At 60.4% G+C, this 18,805-nt stretch overlaps 1 protein-coding gene across 6 annotated transcripts in view; it reads right to left on the bottom strand.

Moving 5' to 3' along the window:
• The window catches only part of RAI1 (retinoic acid induced 1), a 108,435-nt gene that overhangs the window by 3,057 nt on the left and 86,573 nt on the right, over nucleotides 1-18,805 (bottom strand). For 5 of the 6 annotated variants that reach the window (XM_071219275.1, XM_053910821.2, XM_053910822.2 and 2 more), the window contains 2 exons: nucleotides 6,355-11,902; nucleotides 3,063-3,156 (listed from right to left, as the gene is read on the bottom strand). In XM_071219275.1, the coding sequence (XP_071075376.1) occupies nucleotides 3,063-3,156; nucleotides 6,355-11,886 (5,626 nt within the window). In that variant the 5' untranslated portion in view covers nucleotides 11,887-11,902. Of the gene's footprint in view, nucleotides 1-3,062; nucleotides 3,157-6,354; nucleotides 11,903-12,473; nucleotides 12,611-18,805 lie in introns of all 6 variants that reach the window. The other variant, XM_053910823.1, reaches the window with a different exon arrangement.

Below are 18,805 nucleotides of genomic sequence, written 5' to 3'. Positions count from 1 at the left end.
GGGGCCCCAGTCCTGAAACTGCCCATGAGTTTCTGCACTTCAGGGCGAGCAACTGGAAGTGGATCATCAGCTTTTCCCCTTCCCTGAGCTCAGGTAAGCCAGACTTGGTTCTGGGACTGAAAGAGCGTTGGGCTACAACCCTAGGCTCTTTCAACCCACAGCACATAGAAGATACCCCCTCAGCACACACACCCACAGACCACCCTGCTGCAGGCCCAATGCTCATGAGCTTGAGTTACCAGAAGTAAAGGATAGGAGGTTACCCCTTCCAAAACCAGCTTGCTCAGTGATCCTCCTGGATCCACACATGGTGGGGGGAGGGGAGCCCCCGGGAAGAGCCGAGTCATCAGTTCCTGGCCCCTCTCTTGGTGTCTGTGCTAGGGGCACCTGGGACCCAGCTAACAAGGTGGCCCTGGGCCCTGAGTGAGGAAAGGAAGCTGTAGTGTGTGCCTGTCCCTGCCAGCTCTTTGGGACATCACTGCTTAGCTTCAACATGGCACTCTTTAATGAGGTTGGGCAGGGGCAGTGGGACAGGACAGGAGGGAATGGGGAGGGCCGACCCAGATGCCCGGGAGAGCCTACCTGGCAGACCTGGGGGTGGAGCAGGTAGACGGTGCTGACCAAGGCCTGGGGCTCACACTGCCCAGCCTGTTCCCTCTGTTCCCTCCTGCTCTCAGCTCCTCCTGCTTGACCAGGGCTGCCCCGGCTAGCCCTCCCTGCTGCCTGAAACCCTGTCTTCACCTCCTTCTGGCTGGCTTCCAGGCTCCCTTGTTCTCCCACCTTCTCTGGCTGCTGCTTCTCTGGTGCCCACGGTTCCACCCCTCCTCCTCTGCCAACTATTAAATGGTGGTGCCCAACCCCGCACACTGTCCCCTCAGGAGCTTTGGTGACCACTTGGGCTGAGGGCCACTAGTCTCTGCCCTGAGCCCAGCGGGACAGCCCCCATTGCACGTCTGCTGCCACCTCCAGTGCAACCTGCCTGAAGGAAGCTGCCGTGTGTGGTGGACGGACAGACTACCAGGGTAGCCTCGAGCCTCCGCCTGTGCCCCCAGCCTCTGCATCGTGCCTCTGTCCCTCCTGCCCCCCAGCAGGTGCACATTTGCCACCTCATGGATCGGGGCTGGATGTGGGTCTTGCTTTGGCCAGCAGGACACAGCAAGAGGGACTGTGCAGTCCCACATGGAGACCTGCTAGAGGACGAGAGACCACAGGGAGAAAGGCAGGAGCTGGTCCGGCTGTGGCATGACGTGGTCCTGCCTCCACTGACCCACAGCTGACTGTGGCCATCTGTGTGAGCCCTGTAGACGGCATGCCTGTGGACTCGTGCCCTTCTGAGAAATACTGAAGGGTGGGTATTTAGCCATGAAGTTGGGCCTGGGGGTCAGCAGCTCAGCAACAGTAGTGAACACACCTGGCACCCTGCCTTGGACCTGCTCGCACGGGGTGGGGCGGGCTGGAGGCCGCCATTCCCTCATCCCTCCCACTGTGGCTATGGGTTCTCTGCCCAACCCACAAGGCTCTGGGGCGAAGGTTCTCCCCGGCCTGGCCACCCTCCTCTCTTTCCCGGATGCCTGCAGCTCAAACACAGCTCTGGTCACACCAGCATCTCATCTTCCCAGCCTGCGGGGCCCCTTTGCACGGCAGTCCCGGGGCTCTGCAGAGATGCCTCTCACTGAACTCCTTGGAATACGTCATTTGAAAGAAATTTCTGTGGCTCCAAGCCTAGTATATACACCCCACCACTAACCAGCTGCTGCCTACCCCTCCTGACCTTTCCAAGTACGGCTCAAATACTGCCTCTTCTTGAAAGTCCTCCTGGATTCCCTTCCAGCTCAGACAGAACAAATCTTTCCCACAGCACACACTCTCCTCCTGTCTAGTCTCTGTAATTTTGGGCAAAGATCATGGTTTTCCTGTCTGTCCCACTCAAAATGTGAGCCTCTCACGGGGCTGGACAGCACTGGGTGGAAGAGAGAACACAGGATGTGGAGCAAGGCAGACAGGGAGTCACACCCCTGTTCTGCTGGCGCCGCGCTCAGTGGCCACGGGCCAGGCAGCACATTTGTAACGATGCAGGGGAGAGATGCAGAGGCCTGACGCAGGCCTGGCACGGAGTGGGTGTGACGTGAATCACTGTTGAAGGGATGAAGCTCGTGCGGCTATTCTGCGAGTGAGGCCACGTGTTTGCTTAAGTGGCAGAGTCCACATTAAAGTCTGACTTGCACTGCTCAGAGGGGAAGGCTGGAGCCGATGACACCCCCGCCCATGTCCCTGCCCCAGCGAGCTCCCTCCCTCTCAGGCTGTGAGTACCTCAGCCCTTGCCAAAGAAAGGTCGACACTCTTCATGTGGTCCAGTGGGCGCGGAGCTGCCTCTGCCCCGAACAGAGCCTGAGTTCACGTGGGGAGGAAGGGCAGCTGGTCCCCAGGAGGTAGGAGGTTGCTCCACGAGGGAGGGTCTAATAACCTCCCCCTCTTCCAGGCCAGAGAAGAGGGCACAGGGAGGTGGGGACAGAGGTCATGCAGCTGCCCCCAAAACAGGACTGAGGCTGCCCTTGCTGGGCAGTGTTCACGCTCTCACTCGCTGCTCCCAACAGCTCAGGAAATAAGAGATTATTGTAACCTCCATTTGATAGATGGGGAAAACAAGCACAGAGACCTCAATGAACTTGCCAAGTCCACATATCAGGAATACTACCAGGGTTTGAATCCAGGCCAAAGCGGCCTCTAAGCCCGCTTAAATACAGCCCTCATCAGTGACTAAAACTCCATCATAAAAGTGGCTTTCCTTAAATGAAACAATGCGTGTCTCTGAGCCTTGGTTGAAGACTTTGCCAACTATTAAGCCTTCTCAGGCTGCTCTCCATCTTGCAGTTTATGCCTCTGGGCGCTCCTCAGGCCGGTGGCTGGGGACAGACCATCTCCTCATCCCTAGCAGTGCCCAGCACAGGTTCTGGTCAGGGAAGGGTTGCTGGGGCAGGAGATGAGGGAAGCTGAGGGTTCCTGTGGGGCTGGGTCCCAGCAGCTGTGCCCAGGGTCCCCTGTCCCCCAAGGCTGGCTCTTACCTGCATCACTGGCACACGGGTAATGGTAAGTGTGGATGCAGCCTTTGTGGGAGCACCCGATGGTAGCCCCGGCTTCCTGGCAGCTGGAACAAGTCTGGTGAGGAAAGAGGAAAGACGGGTGAGCCTGCCACTGAGGGGCCGGGCAGGTGGGCTTTCCAGAGGCACCGCACAGTCCCCGCCTCCTTCCCACACAATGGCCCCTGACGATTGGCCGGGAGGCTCAGAATGGGTGCACATGCCCACATGGGTGATTCTGTGGCAACCCCTGAGCTGCCACCTGGGTGGGGGGGCCCTTTGGGGGAGGGAGGAAGGGCTCTTTGTGGATGAACCTGTGGCCTTGGCCTCCTGCAGACCTGGGCCTGAGTCCTGGCTCCGCCATGTAGCCCTGTGAGACCTCAGCTGGCCACTCAGACTCTCAGCGCCTCAGCTGCACAGTGAGACAGTGCCCCCTTGGGGTGGCCGTGAATATTAAATGAGCCATCATGTGCCCAGTGGATGACAAGAACTGCTGGTGCCAGTCACCTCGATGGCCATAGCTACCAGCTGGCACTGGTGGGGCTTCTGCATGAGGAATGCGGAGGGTGTGCCCTCGCCCATGGACACCACCAGGCAGCACTTGCAGCAGGGAACGTCATGAACCCAGTTTACAGTGGAACTGAGACTCCCACTGCAGGCGAGAGGGCACAAAGGTTGTTTCCTGCCCTTCCTGGCAGCAGACCAAGCGCTGATCTTGGAAAAGATGGGCCACCCTCAGACGCGCCATTCACCCTTCTCAGGACCTGGGAGATGACACGGCCAACCCCCAGATGCGGGGTTAACGTGAACCTTATGCTGTCCGGTATGGTGGCCGGCTCCCTCTGGGTCTTAAAAATGTGTCTGCTGAGCTTGGGAGCTACCCCACACCTGGCCAAGCCACCTGGGGGGAGATGTGGCCAGGACAGGGAAAGGCTAGGAAGGCCATTGAGAGTGCGAAACAAAATCTGGGCCCTGGGCAGGGACAAGTCGGGCCCCAAGTCCTGCAGACCACAGCCTGTAGGGTAGGGGAGCGCGGTCCAAGAGAAAGTGGGGAGGGCAGCAGGCCCCGGGCCCAGATGCTGAGCCCCTGGAACGAATACCTAGAACTCAGGATGTGCCAGGTGTGCTTGGGAGCTGCCTCCTCATGACAACCTTCTGGCATTGGCATTGCTGTTCTTTAAGCTGGTTACCAATGAGAGCACATAGAGGCTGAGTGACTTGCCAGCAGCTAGGCTGGAGCACGGGCTGGTATGCACTGCCCCATGCTGCCCGGGGTGGGGTGGGCTCCATTTCAGGCCCCAGGACTGAGGGAGACCCCACCCCAGCAGCTGGGAGACAGACAGGAATAAAGTCTCCTCCCCGCTTCACAGGCCTAGCCTGAGGAACGCCTGGGAATGTCCCCTGTACCAAGCTGAGAGTAGCAGAGGTCCCGGTGGGAGAGTGAGGTACATTCGGGAACAGCAGGTTTTCACACGGTGCCTCTGAACAGGCAGTTTTCTTCTGATCAGGGCTGAGACACCCTGGGACTCTGGGGCCCAACGCTTCCCCCAATTCCTATCCCAAATAGGGGAGTGGAAGTGGGAGTGGGACCCCAGATGAGGCCCATGTCCAGCCCACAAGCAGCCCTCAGGTGTGAGACCCGCACTGAGGCCTCCCAACAAGCCTCGTGGGATGTTTTAGAGTGGAGAAACAGACGGACAGATGGACAGAAGCTCCAGGGCCTTCTGACCTCAGCACCCGCACTGAGAGGGGCTGTGGCTCATGGACCTGCTGAAGGGCCCCAGGCCGGAAGAGGGACCCAAATGGGGCCTCCTGACGCAGCCCACCTCAGCCAGCGCCCACCTCCTCGACATCTAGGGCCTGGCCTCCCTAGAGGAGAGACGGGCCCATGGGAGCTCTGGGTGAGGTCTCGACTCTGGGCAGAGTGTGAAACTGAGGTCCCAGGGGTGGACATGACAGGGCTCAGGGACAGATTGTGTGTGGGGTTCCCAGGAAGGGACACAGAAGAAGTGGGTCCCCACCTCTGTTCCTCCGGAGAGCAGAAGTAAGGCGAGCATCAGCAGGCCTGGCAGGGTAGCGGCTGGGACCTCGGCTGCCCTTGGGGAGGGCGCACCACCATGTGGACCCGCAGCCCAGCCCAGAGTGAGCACGGGGGGCTAGTCGGGGGGTGGGGCAGGGCTGGGGTGGGGGAGAGGTGTGGCAAAGGAGCTGATATGCGGGCTGTGGGGCTGGGTAGGGGAGGACGAGGATCCCTGGGGCTGGGGCTGGGGCTGGGCAGTGCTCCCAGTGCCAGAGTACGTCACCCTACTGGACTATGGCTGAGTGTGGGGGGGGCAATGGGGGGCAGGAGCACGGGTCTCAGGGACAGAACTCTGACCCCCACTGCCCTGTCCCAGATGCCTCCTGCTGACTGCTGCCAGGGTTCTGTCTGAGTGCCCCCTGTACCCCTCGTGTGAGGAGTGAGACCTGTGGTAACCCCAGTGGGAGGGACACCGTGGGTGGTGATGTGGCCCCTGCTGTGGTCACTAGTTCTAGCCCAGCAAAGTCAACAGCACTCAGGCAGGCCTGGCATGGCCTTTAACTCAACCCTCAGGGCCCCTCAGAGCTGGGAACTAATATGAGGAAGTCGGGGTGCAGAGAGGCAACGCCCCTGACTAGAGCCACGTGGCGAGGAGGGGCAGTGCTGGGCTCTGGACCCAGACTGCATTCCTGCTCGAAGACCTCGGCACCTGAAGGCCCTCAGGGACCATTTCAGGACCATTGACGAGAGGTCCTGGGGCCACCCTGCATGAGGGGAGCTGTGTGGCCCAGGGGCCGTCCAGCAGAGGGGACACAGTCCAACCTCCTGTTGTCTGAGGGGCTTGTCCCCTCAGTCCCCAGCTCCATCTCACAGGTATTTGAGCTAGGGTAGCCTCCTGTGGTGGGCCAGCCTGATGTTCCACTCTGGGAAGTCCCTCAACCTGTAGGGGACCCCAGCCTCTTGGCTGGTTACCTGAAGAGGGGGGCAGGGGGCTCTGGAGCTGGAAGGGGCCAGCGGAGCGTGTGGCGAGGCTGGGAAGGCAAGGAGGGCCGAGGTGGGAAGTGTGGGATGGGGCTGCGTGAGGTCTGCCTCGGCCTGAGCTGTACTGCCATTGCCCCAAACCCTTCAGATGCTAATTCTTCATTGTGGGCCTGTTTGGCTCAAATCGAAGTGCTGGGGCAGCAGGGGGCTCCCTGACTGCCTGCCCACCTGGCCTGTGGAGACCGAGCTCCCCGCCCCCCTAGGCTAGCCTCTTACCCTGTCCAAGGCCACCTTCATGGCCTCCTGCAGCCCAAAGAGCTTCCCGGCCACCAGGTAGACCCCGCCCGTCCACACAGCACAGGCCTCGTGCACCCAGTGCTCCTGGGTGTCCCCGCCGGGCTCTGCTGTTGCCTCCTTGTTGCATTCATGTTTGCGGGTCTTGTCAGTAGCGGGGGCCACCTCCTCACTGACGTCCCCTCGACCATCACAGCAGTAGCAACTCTGCAGTCGCCGGGATAGGCCCCGGGCACTGGTGCGTAGTGAGCCCTGCTTGGCCAGGTCAGCTGAGCTGTCAGGCCGGGGAGCCTTTCCGGTGGTGGTGGTGGCAGCAGCTGTGCACTCAAGGCCCTTGAGTGTTCTCTCGAGGGGCAGTGAGGCCTCCTCGCAGGTGCCTTCGGGCCGCACCTTCTCCTTGAGTTTTGGCTTCTTTTTGGGGAGGCAGTGTTCAGGGTAGTAGGGCCCGCAGAGGTCTCCAAGGTCCTTGAAGTTGGCCGGGTTTTGGCAGAGGCAGCAAACAAGGCAAGAGGTACTCAGGGCCTTGGAAACCACGGGCCCCAGGTGCATGGTGGAGGAGAGGGGCAGAGAGGGCCGAGGCTGCAGGACAGAAGAGCCTCCAGGGAGAGTGGCCAGGGAGGCCCCAGCTGTGTCTAGGGAGGAGGATGATGAGGAAGAAGAGGCAGAGGAGGAAGGTTTTCTGTGGGACTTGGGCTCCTCCCCAGGGGAGTTGACAACAGTGCATACAGTGGTGAATGCATCTCGCTTCTCAACCCGCACGAAGGGCGAGAAGGCTGGGGTGCGGCTGTCTGCCCGCAGCCGCTTGCACGAGGAAATGTACTTGAGGCGGATTTCAGGCTCAGCAGGATCCAGGGGCAGCACCTGCTGCTGCCGCCGCCTCTTGGCACGCCCCTTGCAGGGTGAGGAGGTGGCATTCTTGGCTCGGCCCCGCGTGAGGCGCTTCCGCTTGGAATAGCTGCTGTAGTTGGCGTGGCCCGGCTGCTTCTGTGCCCTCATCTGGGGCTGGCAGGACCGGCCGTCAGGGGGCTGGGGGGCCAAGCCCAGCCCCTCCATCTTTGGCTTCTTGCTTCCCCCACCAGAGCTGTCCTCACTGGCCCCCTGCATGCTGTTGGTCCTGTCTCTGGGAGTCAAGAGCAGGGCAGGGCCTAGATGGGGCTGCTTCTCCAGGGGCCCTTTGGGGAGTCCCAGGGCTGCAGCTCTGCCTTTCCGGCTTCTCTTTTTCGGTGCCAGAGCAGTTCCCCCAGGTGACAGGGCCTCTGGGGACACCAAGTCCTCAGTTTTGAAATAGTCAGTTGAGGACAATTTCTTACTATTTATGAGTTTGCCTTTCAAGGATCTGTTGGCCGTATTTCTGCAAAATGGGTCGGTCCCCAAAGTTGCCGGGAGCTTCTGGCCCGCGCCCATGTTTGAGGGACCTTCTGCCCCTACGGGGCTGCCCCTGGTGCTCTTGGGCCCTCGGTCCTTCTCAGAGAGGGGTGGGCTCAGAGGGTGCCCAGGAGTGGTCCCAGGCGTTTTGCATGCAAACTTTTTCAGGCTGGGTGAGGTGATCTTCTGCACAATGGCCTCCAGCTTCAGGCCCCGGCCTTTCCGGGGCGGCAGCACCTTGGTCTTCATGGCCCCCTGAAAGGCTGCCCGTGAAGCCATCTTGAGACAGGTGTCAGGCGTCTCTGGGGCCAGGAGCTTCAAGGTGGGCTCGCTATTGCCTTTGGCGGGCTTGGCTTTCTTAGGGGAAGACACCCTCTTGAAGAGGGTAGGGGACCCCTCAGCTCGCTCCTCCTTCACGTCCCCCTGGCTGCCACTGGCACTGCCACTCCGTAAGACTAGGTTCCGCTTCTTGGTGGGGACCGGTGCCACGAAGGCCGACTTCCTTTTGAGAGCATGGAGGGGCCGATCAGAGAGCTTGCCACCTGCGCTGGGCTTGGGGACCCTCACCCACTGACCAGCCCTGCCCTCCTTCTGGGAGTTGCCAGAGACCTTGAACGTGGCAGGCAGGTGGTTGTTGGCAAGCAGCTTCTTGGCGGCCCGGCAGTTGGGGACCCGGCTGTCCGAGGGTCGCCGCCGCTTGCAGTGGAAGACCTCCTGGGTTCTGGTGCGGGACCGAAGGATCATGGAGCGCTGGTCTCTGCCAGGGGGGCTGGGAGAGTCTGTCTCCTTGGTCTTGGAGCCCATGGGGCTGCTGTCAGAGGCCACTGGCAGGGCGGCCGGGTTGCTGGGGCTGGATGCCGCCTTGGGGGAGGGCTTCCCCGCACGCTTGCCAGACTTGAAGGCAGCTCGCTGCCTGCCCCCCAGCTTTTCTGGTGGGGCAGGGGTGGTGATCAGTCCAGGAGGGCCAGGCGTGCGGGGCTCACTCAGGGCTGTGAAGGAGCGGGTACACATCCTGGGGAGCCCTTCTGAGGCCCCCCGGCCTGGGGCTCCGGCCCCTTCCATCTGTCCCTGGGGGGGCCCTGTGCAGGATTCGGGCAGCAGGAGGTCTTTGGGCAGAACCGGTGCCCTGCATGGGGAGTCCTCAGCCTCGGGAAGCCCCCGATGCACCCGCCTGCTCCGTAAGCTTTTGCCCCGTGGCACGGGCTCTTTCTTTGCAATGGGTGCCTCAGGAACGGCGGGCTTGTTGGGCTTCTGGGCCAAGGAGGCCTCTGGGGCCAGGGTGGCAGGATCCCCCGGAGCCAGTGCCCCACTGGGCCCTTCTTCCCCGGGCTTCATGTGGGACAAGGAGGACTCAAACCAGCTCTGGACCTTCGACTCAGCGCCCACAGTGGGGCCCAGCAAGATGACAGACTCTCCAGAGAGGTGGCATGGGGAGCCCCAGCCAGCTTTGGGATCCAGAGCCTCCTCCACCTCCTCCTTGGTACACATCAGCGGGGCCTTTGGGGACAGCGGGTCCCGCAGGCCGGGCCTCTGGTCGGGGCTGCCCAGGAGCTCGCACAGGGAGGAGTACTCCTCCTCCGCCTCCAGGTCCTCCTTCCTGCCGGGGGGCGGCAGCAGCGGCAGGTCGCCGAAGTCCGCAGCGGAGCAGCAGTGCCTGCCATCCTCTAGCCACACCTCGGCCTTGCCTACCTCAGGGCACTGCAGCAGCCCACCTGCCTCTTCCTTCACCCCACCCACCTCCTCCTGCTGGGTGTCCCGGGGCAGGGTGGCCTGCTCCCCAGCGGGCTCCTCCTCCCGGAAACCCAGGCAGGCTGAAGCCTCATGGGCATCCTCCTTGCCAATGCTGTCCGAGGCCTTCGAACCCTGCTCCAGACCCTTGGTGAGCTCGCTGGGGTGCAGTCCCCACCGGGGACAAGCATCGCCCAGGTTCTCCTCAGGCCAGGCAAAGGGGGTGGCGGTGTCTGCCGAGCTGGTCGTGGCTGTGTCTGGGAAGCAGTCAAAAGCGGCTGCGGTGGGGTCTGAAGTGGCAGCCCCAAGGGTGGGCCGCTCACCAAAGGAGAGGGGACCAGTGGTTTTCTTGGGGTCTGGAGTGACGAAGCCCACAGAGGGGTCTTCAAACAGCCCCGGGCTGAAGTCCTTGGTGTTGCTCCCCTTGTCCAGCTGTAAGGACTCAGGCAGGGCCTCGGGCTCCCCTGGCCGTGGCCACGTGTTCTTGGCCATGGAGTCCAGGCAGGTGCTATGGTTCTCCAGCGTGAAGGGTGGCTTGGTGGCATCCTTGGAGAGGCCAGAGACCTCGGCCCAAGCCTTGTCGGCCTTCTCGCCGATGGCCTCCTGCAGGCCCAGGATCTCGGAGGCCAGGTCCTCCTGCGCCAGGGCGCTGAGCAGCAGCCGCGGGCAGTCCTGCTCGCTGGACACGAACTTGGAGAAGTTGTCGAGCGGCAAACTGCTGTGAAGGCTCTGGAAGGAGTCGTCAGACTTGGTGGACATGTCATCAGGAGAGGTCACAGAACAGGTGGACACGGACTCAGGCTTGGCCTTCGAGCTGCTGTTGGCCCTGGCGGGGCTGCCGCGGGCCTGGGTACAATAGAGGAAGCCACGCTCCAGAGGGTCCTCGGAGCCGCTCAGGTAGTCAGCCTCGGGTGGCTCAGCGTGGCTGGACTGTGGCGTGCTGCTTGGCGGCTCTGATAGTGGCGTACCCGCCTGCTCAGCTGAGTAGCCGCTGCCCTCGGGGCTGCAGTGCTGGCTTTTGTGCTGCTCTGGTGTCCTGGACACCAGGGTCTTCACACCCTTCTTTTGGGGCATGGCGGCCTTGGAAAGCAGCAGCTGCTGGACTGTGTTGGAGATGTTCTCCACCTGTGAGGTCAGCGCGGTGAGGCTCTGCAGGCTGAGGTCTGACAGCAGGCTCTCGGGGAGCTTGTCCTTCTGCAGCGGCTTGCAGTTGCTGGCCTGCGTGTCCACGGAGCTGGCGGCGTCCGTTGGGGAGGGGTTAAGCAGGGGCATAAAGTGGCTGTGGTCCGCGATGCCTGCAGGGAAGGCTCCTGTGCTGAGCGGCTGCTGGCTGTAGGGAAAGTTCTCCAGGTTTGGCATCAGTGGTGACGGGGTGGAGCTGTAGGAAGGAGAGCGGCCCAGGGAGCGTGCGGGCGAGTGGCTGGAGCTGGGGCTGAAGGTCTGGTAGTATTGCTCCGGAGTCCTGACAGCCGTGTCTGGCTGGCAGTAGCCCGGGCCTTGCGGCCCATAGTGTTGGTACTTGGCCAGGTTTTGGTAGTGGAGGGTTTCCTGGGCGTGGTGTCGGCTCTGAAGGGTTTGTTGCTGCTGCTGCTGCTGCTGCTGCTGCTTCTGCTGGTTATAGCTGAGGCGGCCAGACTGGTAGGCATGAAGGTTCTGGACTCCTTGCCCTGGGGCCAGGCTGGCACTGGCAGCCAGTGGCCTGTCGTGGGGCTGTGTAGACGGTGCTGTACAACTCTTGTAGGAGTGGGACCCCTGCCCGCTGCCCTGGCCTGTGGAGGAGTAGGTGGAGGAGGTGGAGAAGGACTGCGACTGCTGGGGAAAGGGGCTGCCCTGGGGAAAGGGCAGGGGTGAGGCGATGTCATTCTGCAGCTTCTGCCTCTGGAGCTTGGGGTAGGCCAGGGGCTGCGGGGGCGCTGGCGGCTGGGGCTGGGTGTGCAGGGGGTGAGTCCGAAAGGGCAGCTGGGCACCCTGCTCCGGGTACTGCCTGCCCGGGGGTACTGCTGTCTTCTTCATCAAGTTCTCGTCGTATTTGCCCACCCCCCCTGGCAAGGTCTGTGGCTGGGGAGGTGGCGGCTGTGGGGTCCCCCAGGCCTGCAGGCTTTCCTCTCCTGCATATCGGCCTGGGTAGGGGCTGCTGTCCTGGACGCTGTAGCTGGAGAACGCCGGCCTCCCCGGCAGGACCTGCTGCGAGGGCAGGCCTTTGCCGCCACGGGCGGTGCCGGCAGCTGTACCTGCGCTGCCCTCGTAGCCCGGGTATGGCTGCGGGCTGTAATAGTCCTTGGCAAGCAGCCGCTGCCGGTCACAACTCAGCCCGGCCTGGCTCTGCTGCCTGTAATTCTCCAGGCGAGATGTCTCCTGTGAGGTCTGCTGGTAGTTCTGTTGTTTGCCATGGAAACCACACCTTTCTCGAAAAGACTGCATGATTTGGGCTGGTTATCTGTGAAAAGAAAAGGGAGGCGGGGTGGGGCAGGGGAAGATGGGCAGGGAAGGGGTCAGAGGGACAGCAGCTCAGATGGGAAGTTTCCTTTCACCTGGGCAAACCTGCCTGCCACCCCTCACCCAGCCCTGCCCTCTCCCCACAGCTCTTACCAGCGCCCCCTTTGCCTGAGCCTCCCTCCCAGCTGCGCACACTGACAGCCTCTGTTGCAGGGATGTGTGCTGGCAGTCGACACCGACCCCACCTGCAGCCAAGCCTCACCGAGGGTGGCTGCCCTCCCAGCGGGGGAGGGAGGGAGATGCACACCAGGCTGCCCACCTCTCCAGGTCGCCTGGGAGATGCCACCCCACCATCCCCATCCAGCTCCCCACTCTGCCCCAAGCCACCCCTCCCAGCCATTTAGCAGAGCAATTCCCAACACCCTGTTCCCCTGGGGCTGTGGGCTCCTGTAATCTGGTCCCAGCTTGGCAGTGTTCAAGAAAGATCCAGCCAAGCCAGGGACCTGGAAGCTCTGCCCCCGGCCTGGAGAAGCTGCTCCCAAGGTCTGCTGCAAGCTCCCGTGCACACACACCTCCTCTATCACTGTCACACCATCTGGAGCCTGTCTGCGCCTTCTAGCAGACGTCAGTTGGGGGCCTCTGAGCCACCGTAGACGTTAAACAGCCCCTTCTCTGACCCCCAGGAGTGCAGGACAGCAGCACCGGCCTCCTACATTTGATACCATAGGTGTGTAAACAGGTTACGTGGCCCAGGGCGAGGGAGTACATGCTAATGGAGGACAGAACCACAGCTCCTCCGTGTGTGAAGTAGCCCAGCCCTCCCTCCACAGGGTCAGGGCCAGGTCACACCAGGCCCAGAGCCCATCTGTTTATGATTTTAGGGCTGGGGCCCCAGTGACACCCGAAGCAGGACTCTAGGTCAGGAAATGACACTGGGGTGAGGGCCCTTCAGGGCAGAACAACCAGGTTCACAAAACTGGCCCGTCTTCCCCATGCAGGCTATAGGTTCCCTCAACTGGCTGGGTGCCTGGTCACCCCAGAAGACCCTCCTCAGAGGGAGGAGCAAGGACACTCCTGGGTGGGCAGTGCCAGTGGGCTCAGGATTTATCCACAGCCAGGGTCGGGGTTGGAGTGGGGGAAGGGGGACAGGAAGACCATGACTCAGCTAGGCCTGCCCACCCGAGGCCCCCAGGGGAGCACAGGGGACTTCCCAGTTCCCATTTCCAACATGGAAAGAGGAAGGGTCGGCCTGTCTTGGTCCACAACACTCCAGGGTTATAGGAGAGGCCAGAATGAACTAAAGGGGCACAGGGAAGAAAGACGCGAAGATGTGGGAAGGGGAAAGAGACAGAGAGTGATGTGGAGCGGGGTAGGGGAGGGATTGCCCACAAAAGGCCCAGCTTACTCCTCCTTGTCACCAGAGTCCTACCTAGCAGCTTTCTTATTCAGTGTTGAGGGCTGACCAGGCAGGGGAACAGAGGAGGGGCCCCAGCTGGCTGAGCAGAGCAGGCCCTGGGCAACCAGATGCCCCCAGGAGCCCCCCCCACCCCACACTGGCCCTTGGCAGGCAGCTGGCCCTACGCAGGGGTGGAGGCACTGCTCTGCCCAGAGGGGACTAGTCTCCCACAGGGTGAGCTCCTGCTCCCAGGTGGCAAAGCCCACTTCCTCTTGGCTCTCCCCAGATTCATTTCAGGCATACCCAACAACAAGGACCAAGAACTGTGCCTGCCCTTCTGACCCACTCCAATCCCATCTCTGGCCGCTAGGATCAAACATCACAGGAGTGGCCTGCAGCCACACATCAGACCAGAGGAGGTAGAGCAGCTTTCGGTTCTGGCCTGGAGACCCCCTGCCAGGTGGACAGCCCTGAGCCTCCTGACCTGCTCCTGGCAGAGAAGGGTACCCACCAGAAGGCCACAGGGCTGCTCAGCCAGGTGGCCCCCTTCTGCCCCAGGCAGGCACACTCAGGTGCCTCCCCACTTGGCCCACCTCTGCGCCAGGCAGAGGCACCGCCAGAGCTCTGCCCTCCCCCACCTCCCATGTTGTGTTTATGAGCCCAGAATTCGCAAACCCAGGCCTGCTCTGAAGGCCGTGCCTTGTATATCTGCACAAATTATATTTCAGCTTTTATTAGTCCCATATCGCTCTCATTTCCTGCTGAGTGTCCTGTGGATATCATTAACATTTCTACGGCTTTTATTTTTTTCACATTCTCCAAAATGCATCACCCAGAAACATTATTTAAAAAGGAAAGTGCTATGACCAGTGTCCCACCCCTCCCCCAGCTTTAATCGGTCCAGCTGCTGCGTCTTTTAATTTCGCCGAGCGGTACTGCAGGCGGGTTTCCCAATGCACACGAGCAGCTGGATGTAGTGAAAGCATCTATCTTTAAGAAAAGACAGTTCAATTAAAATACGAAAAGCGCAGTGCCTGATGGAAAATGCAGCCAAAAATGCTCACCCCAACACCAAGCTCCAGCCCCAGGTGGGGGCAGGGGGCATGGGTGTCGGAACAAAGGCAGGACACCAAAGGCAGGCCTGGGAAACAACGAGCTCTGCCCAGAGGAGGTGGGGCTTCACATCTTTGCAAGCTGCCATGGGCTCTGTTGTTGTTAATTATTATGATTATGATTACTTTTCAAGAACACTAGGAAAGGACAAGAAAAGAGGGAGGCAGAGGGGGTGGGGTGGGAGGCATCATGAGTGGGGGACAGAAAGTGGCCCCCCTGGCAGAAAAATGGTGACCTTTGAACTTGGGGGAGGGGAGGAGGGGCAGAGCAGGGCAGACTGGGGGTCTGACCTCTGCCGGTTCGGCTGGAGAGAGGAGTGGTGGTCAGGGGAGGGCGCCGCCTCACGCATCCTCACAGGGCTCCTTTTCATCCAGCTCAGCTCCCTGCCTGCCTCTGCTCCCAGACACTTGGTCAAGGACTTATCTCTGCAGGGCTTGTGCAACTGGGAAGGAGCAAGGAAGGAAGTAGGAGGGAAGGGAGGAAGAGAAGAAACCGGTCTCACACTCCCTATGACAACTCCTGGAAACTGGCCTTCCTGGGCCACTGGCCAAGGAGCAGGCCGGGGAGGCCCACGTGCTGGAGGCTGGTTCTGGTTTGGGCGGCCCTGCATCCAAGGCCTCAGGAGTTTCCTTGGCACAGCTGTGGTCTCACTGCCTACCCTACCCCCCCCACCCCACTCCCCAGCCAGCCCCATGGCCATGGGCTAGCGGGGCAGGAGAGAGGGATATGAAGAGATCCTGCCCCCACCACAGTCTGCCAGGACCCAGTAGTCCCTCCAGGCACAGACTCCAGCCCTCTGCCTTCCCCAGGGGGCAACAGAGCAAAGCTGCCCTTAGCTGTGGGTGCCTACTTGGTACCCGTGTGCTTTCCAAATCCCGACTTTCCCAGAGAAAGAGGGGTGCGGAGAGGAAAGAGACCTGGTGTGAGCCCCCCACAGGGAGGACCTTTCTACAGGATATCTAAAGTAGGAGACATGCCCCAGACCAAGCGTGGACGCGCCCCCCCCCCCCCCCCCCCCCGGGACCCACACCAAGAATTCATTCAGAGGAAGCATCCTGGAGCAGGACGGCAAGAGGGCGCAGCAACTGGGTGCTGCTGGCACCTCACGTTTCCCAGGTCCCCTCTGCAACCTCAAGGGCCCTGGCAGCCAGTCAGGTCCACTTGACTAAGAAGCCAGACCCACCTGAGGGAGGTCCACTCATGGGCAGTGGTGCTTACCGGCCACCTGCAATCACCATGGCTGCCTCAGGAAGAGTTCCCTGCCCACCCGCCTCTGCAGGGAAATGGGGAGTGTGAGCCAGACTGCTGCAGCCCCCACAGAGGGGACGCTGCGGGGCCAGCCAGGAGACTGTGGCTAGAAGTTCTTCCTGAAACACAGGGAGTCTGTGTGTGTGTGGGGGGGGGTGGGGTGGCGACAGAGAAGGGAGAGCCCGGAAGAGAAACAGAGAGAAGGAAGAGGGAGAGGAGGACAGAGAGGAGGAGAAGGAAGGGGGAAAAAGGGGTGGTGGGGGGAGAAACAGAGACAGGAGCTGTCAGGAAAAAAGGGAAGAAGAGGAAGCTTTCTGCTTCCCTGCTTCCTGGTTTGTAGCTGGCAGAGGGATAGTTCCAAACCCACCCCGTTGAAGGCCTGAGAACAGGAAGGAGAAAGCCTCCTGCGTCAGGAGGCAGGGGGTGGTGCGTGGGGATGTCCAAGGAGGCGCTGAGGTGGCACCACCTTGGGCCTGCCCATCTGCTGCAGGTGATGAGTACTGAATATGATAAATGAAATGATAAATCTGAAATGACAAATCGTTGGTCAGATTGACCGGTGTCCTGTGAGGTCTATTTTGAATCCTGAAGGCCTAGCTTGAATGGGGGAAAGGGTAGACCTTCCAAGGAGCCCACAAGACAAGCAGCCCAGTGCCCAGAGGCCTCTGGGACAGGCAGGATCTTCAGGCCAGGGGCAGAGGGAGGGCCATCCTGGGGTCTAAGGAATCCCAGAGAAAAGGCAGCCCCCACCCTTGTGAACCACACACTTGGTATGCACCTTCCTCATTCGTGCCCACCACTGCCTGCATCTTCCTGGGAGAACCGCCCAGGGGTTCACCATGCCCCTCCTAGGGGTGCGGCTGCTGACGTGGCCGCTGACAGGGGGAGGGTGTCTTGTGCAAGCACTTGGACCTCCTCGAGCCTTAGGGCCTTTGCACCTGCTGTTTCTTCTGCTAGAATACTAGTCTCAGGTATCTACAAGGACCTGCCCACAGGCTTCACTAAGGTGGCCTTCTCAGGCAGCCTTCAGGGACCAGTGTTTGAAATGGCACACCTTGCACTCCCTCCCTTTGCTTCTCCAAAGCACTTATCTCCTTGTAATTAGCTGTGTGGCTAGCTGGTGGCCTTTGGTCTCTCATCATTGTAACAAAAGTTCCATGACAGCAGGGATTTTTTCTTTTTGCCTATTTTGTTCACAGCTATATCCTCACTTCCCATAACAATACATATGTATTGCATAATGTGTAAAATGTTATGTTAACCCTATGAAAATATCCTAAGGCAGCAGCCAGGAGGTGGTATGGAGCACACTTGGGTGGGGGCAGGAACTTGTGCCCACAGCTCCTCATTCATCCAACAAAGAATGTTCTCCCTCCAGCCTGGCAGGCAATGTACCTGAGTGAAGCAGGCGGGTGAGAATGGAGGCAAAGTGGGGGTCCTGGTCACAAGTACAATGAGGGGGAGCACCACTCACCTCCAGTGAATTGCTGCCTTATGGGAATGAGGGCCCAGAGTGCCAGAGCTTGAGTTTTTTTCCTTTAAAAAGCCAGAAATCAGGATTTTATAAAAAGGGAAATCTCTCAATTAAAAAAATGTTACCAAGCAAATAAGAAGTTTAACATTCCAGAGTTCAGGAGAAGCCAGCCACCTGTGGGCTGCGTTTGATCACCAGCTCTCAGGTGTCCCATGCTGAGGTAACTGACACAGGTGGAACTTTCCTGGGCAAAGGCAGGGCTGTGCTGGGTGGGAAATTTGGACACCTCTAGTGCAGGCACTTGAGAAGGAAGGAGAGAGGCAGGGGCATCCAGAACTATAGGGTGAATGCTTAAGGCTGGGAGTGGGGTGAGCAGGGCTGCCCTGATGCCTGTGGCCCTGCGGGAGGGAGGAACCCAGCAGCCTTATGAAGGAGGTGCAGAGAGGTGGGGGAGCTGCCAAGGCTGGGAGGCCCAAAGGTCCACAGAGGCCCTTGGATGAGGCCGTGCTGCCCACCACCTAGCTAGGTCCCTGCAAGACTCCTTGGTGGCATGCATTGCAGCAGTAATTGCCTAATTAATGTATAATGACCAGTTTGACACATGCCTTCTTCACCAGAACGTGGTCTGATGAGAGCAGGGCTTCATCCGTTAGATCCTAAGCTGTAAACCCAGAAATTGACCCAAGTAAGTGCCTATTAAATAAATAAGGTCCACCGCCTGGGTGGATGGGCAGATGGGATGAGTAAGGGTCAGCTCCTGCTTGGGTGCATTACTTAACCCTCACCACGGCTCTAAAGGATGCTGCCCAGAGAGGGCTGATGATGGCAGGCCTGGAGCAGGGTCTGGAAGGAAAGACCAACTTCTGCTCTGCCCTCCACAGCCCCCTGGGCCACAGCCCCACCCATGCCTGCACCCATTCATTTGTCAAGTCCATTTCTGCTCAGCTTACAGTCTGTTGGAGGGGCAGGCTGGGTGCTGAGGAGCCAGAGGAAAAAGCGTGTCGGCCTCTGCCCTCCACCGGCAGACAGACAGACACCCGGGAGGCTGTGGGAGTGGGGAGAGAGAGAGTCAAGGGCAGCCAGAAGGGGAACTTAATGATCTGAGGAAGGGAGAGCATCCACCGTCTGCAGAGCATATTCTAAGTCAAACCTTTCCCTGGCTTTGCAGGGAAGACTAGAGACAGCAACTTGTCCAGGAGGTCCAGCAGGGCTAAGACCCCTTTACAGAAAAAGAACTCAGGGCTGGAGGCCAAAAACCGGTGTGGTGAGGTTCTCTTCTGGACACCGGCTTCTCAGAGGAGTCAGGGAAAGCCTCCCCACCCCCAGCCGTGGTGGGAAGCACCCCTGTTTCACTGCCTTTGACACCCCGTTTCTGCAGCATCCTGACAGCCTGGGAGGCACACAGCCCACCAGACCCTCATGCCTAGATCCACCCCGGGCAGCCGGGAACTGGCGGAATTGCCGTCGCCCCCTCCCCCCAGCCCCCGGGGGAGGAAGCCGCCTGTCAGGCCTCCACAGCGTGTCAAATCCTCTTGCTGCCTAATTGTGAGACAGCGGCATTTAAAGAAACGCTTTCCTGGCCGCCTGCCACACCGCAAACTGCTTGGTATAATTTTATTATTAAGGAGAGAGAAGGGGGAGGTTGGAAAAAGGAGCGAGAAAGGGAGGGGGGT

The sequence above is a fragment of the Desmodus rotundus genome, chromosome 9 (assembly GCF_022682495.2).
Source record: "Desmodus rotundus isolate HL8 chromosome 9, HLdesRot8A.1, whole genome shotgun sequence".
Lineage (NCBI taxonomy): Eukaryota > Metazoa > Chordata > Mammalia > Chiroptera > Phyllostomidae > Desmodus > Desmodus rotundus.
This window is presented reverse-complemented; position numbering and strand designations above follow the sequence as displayed.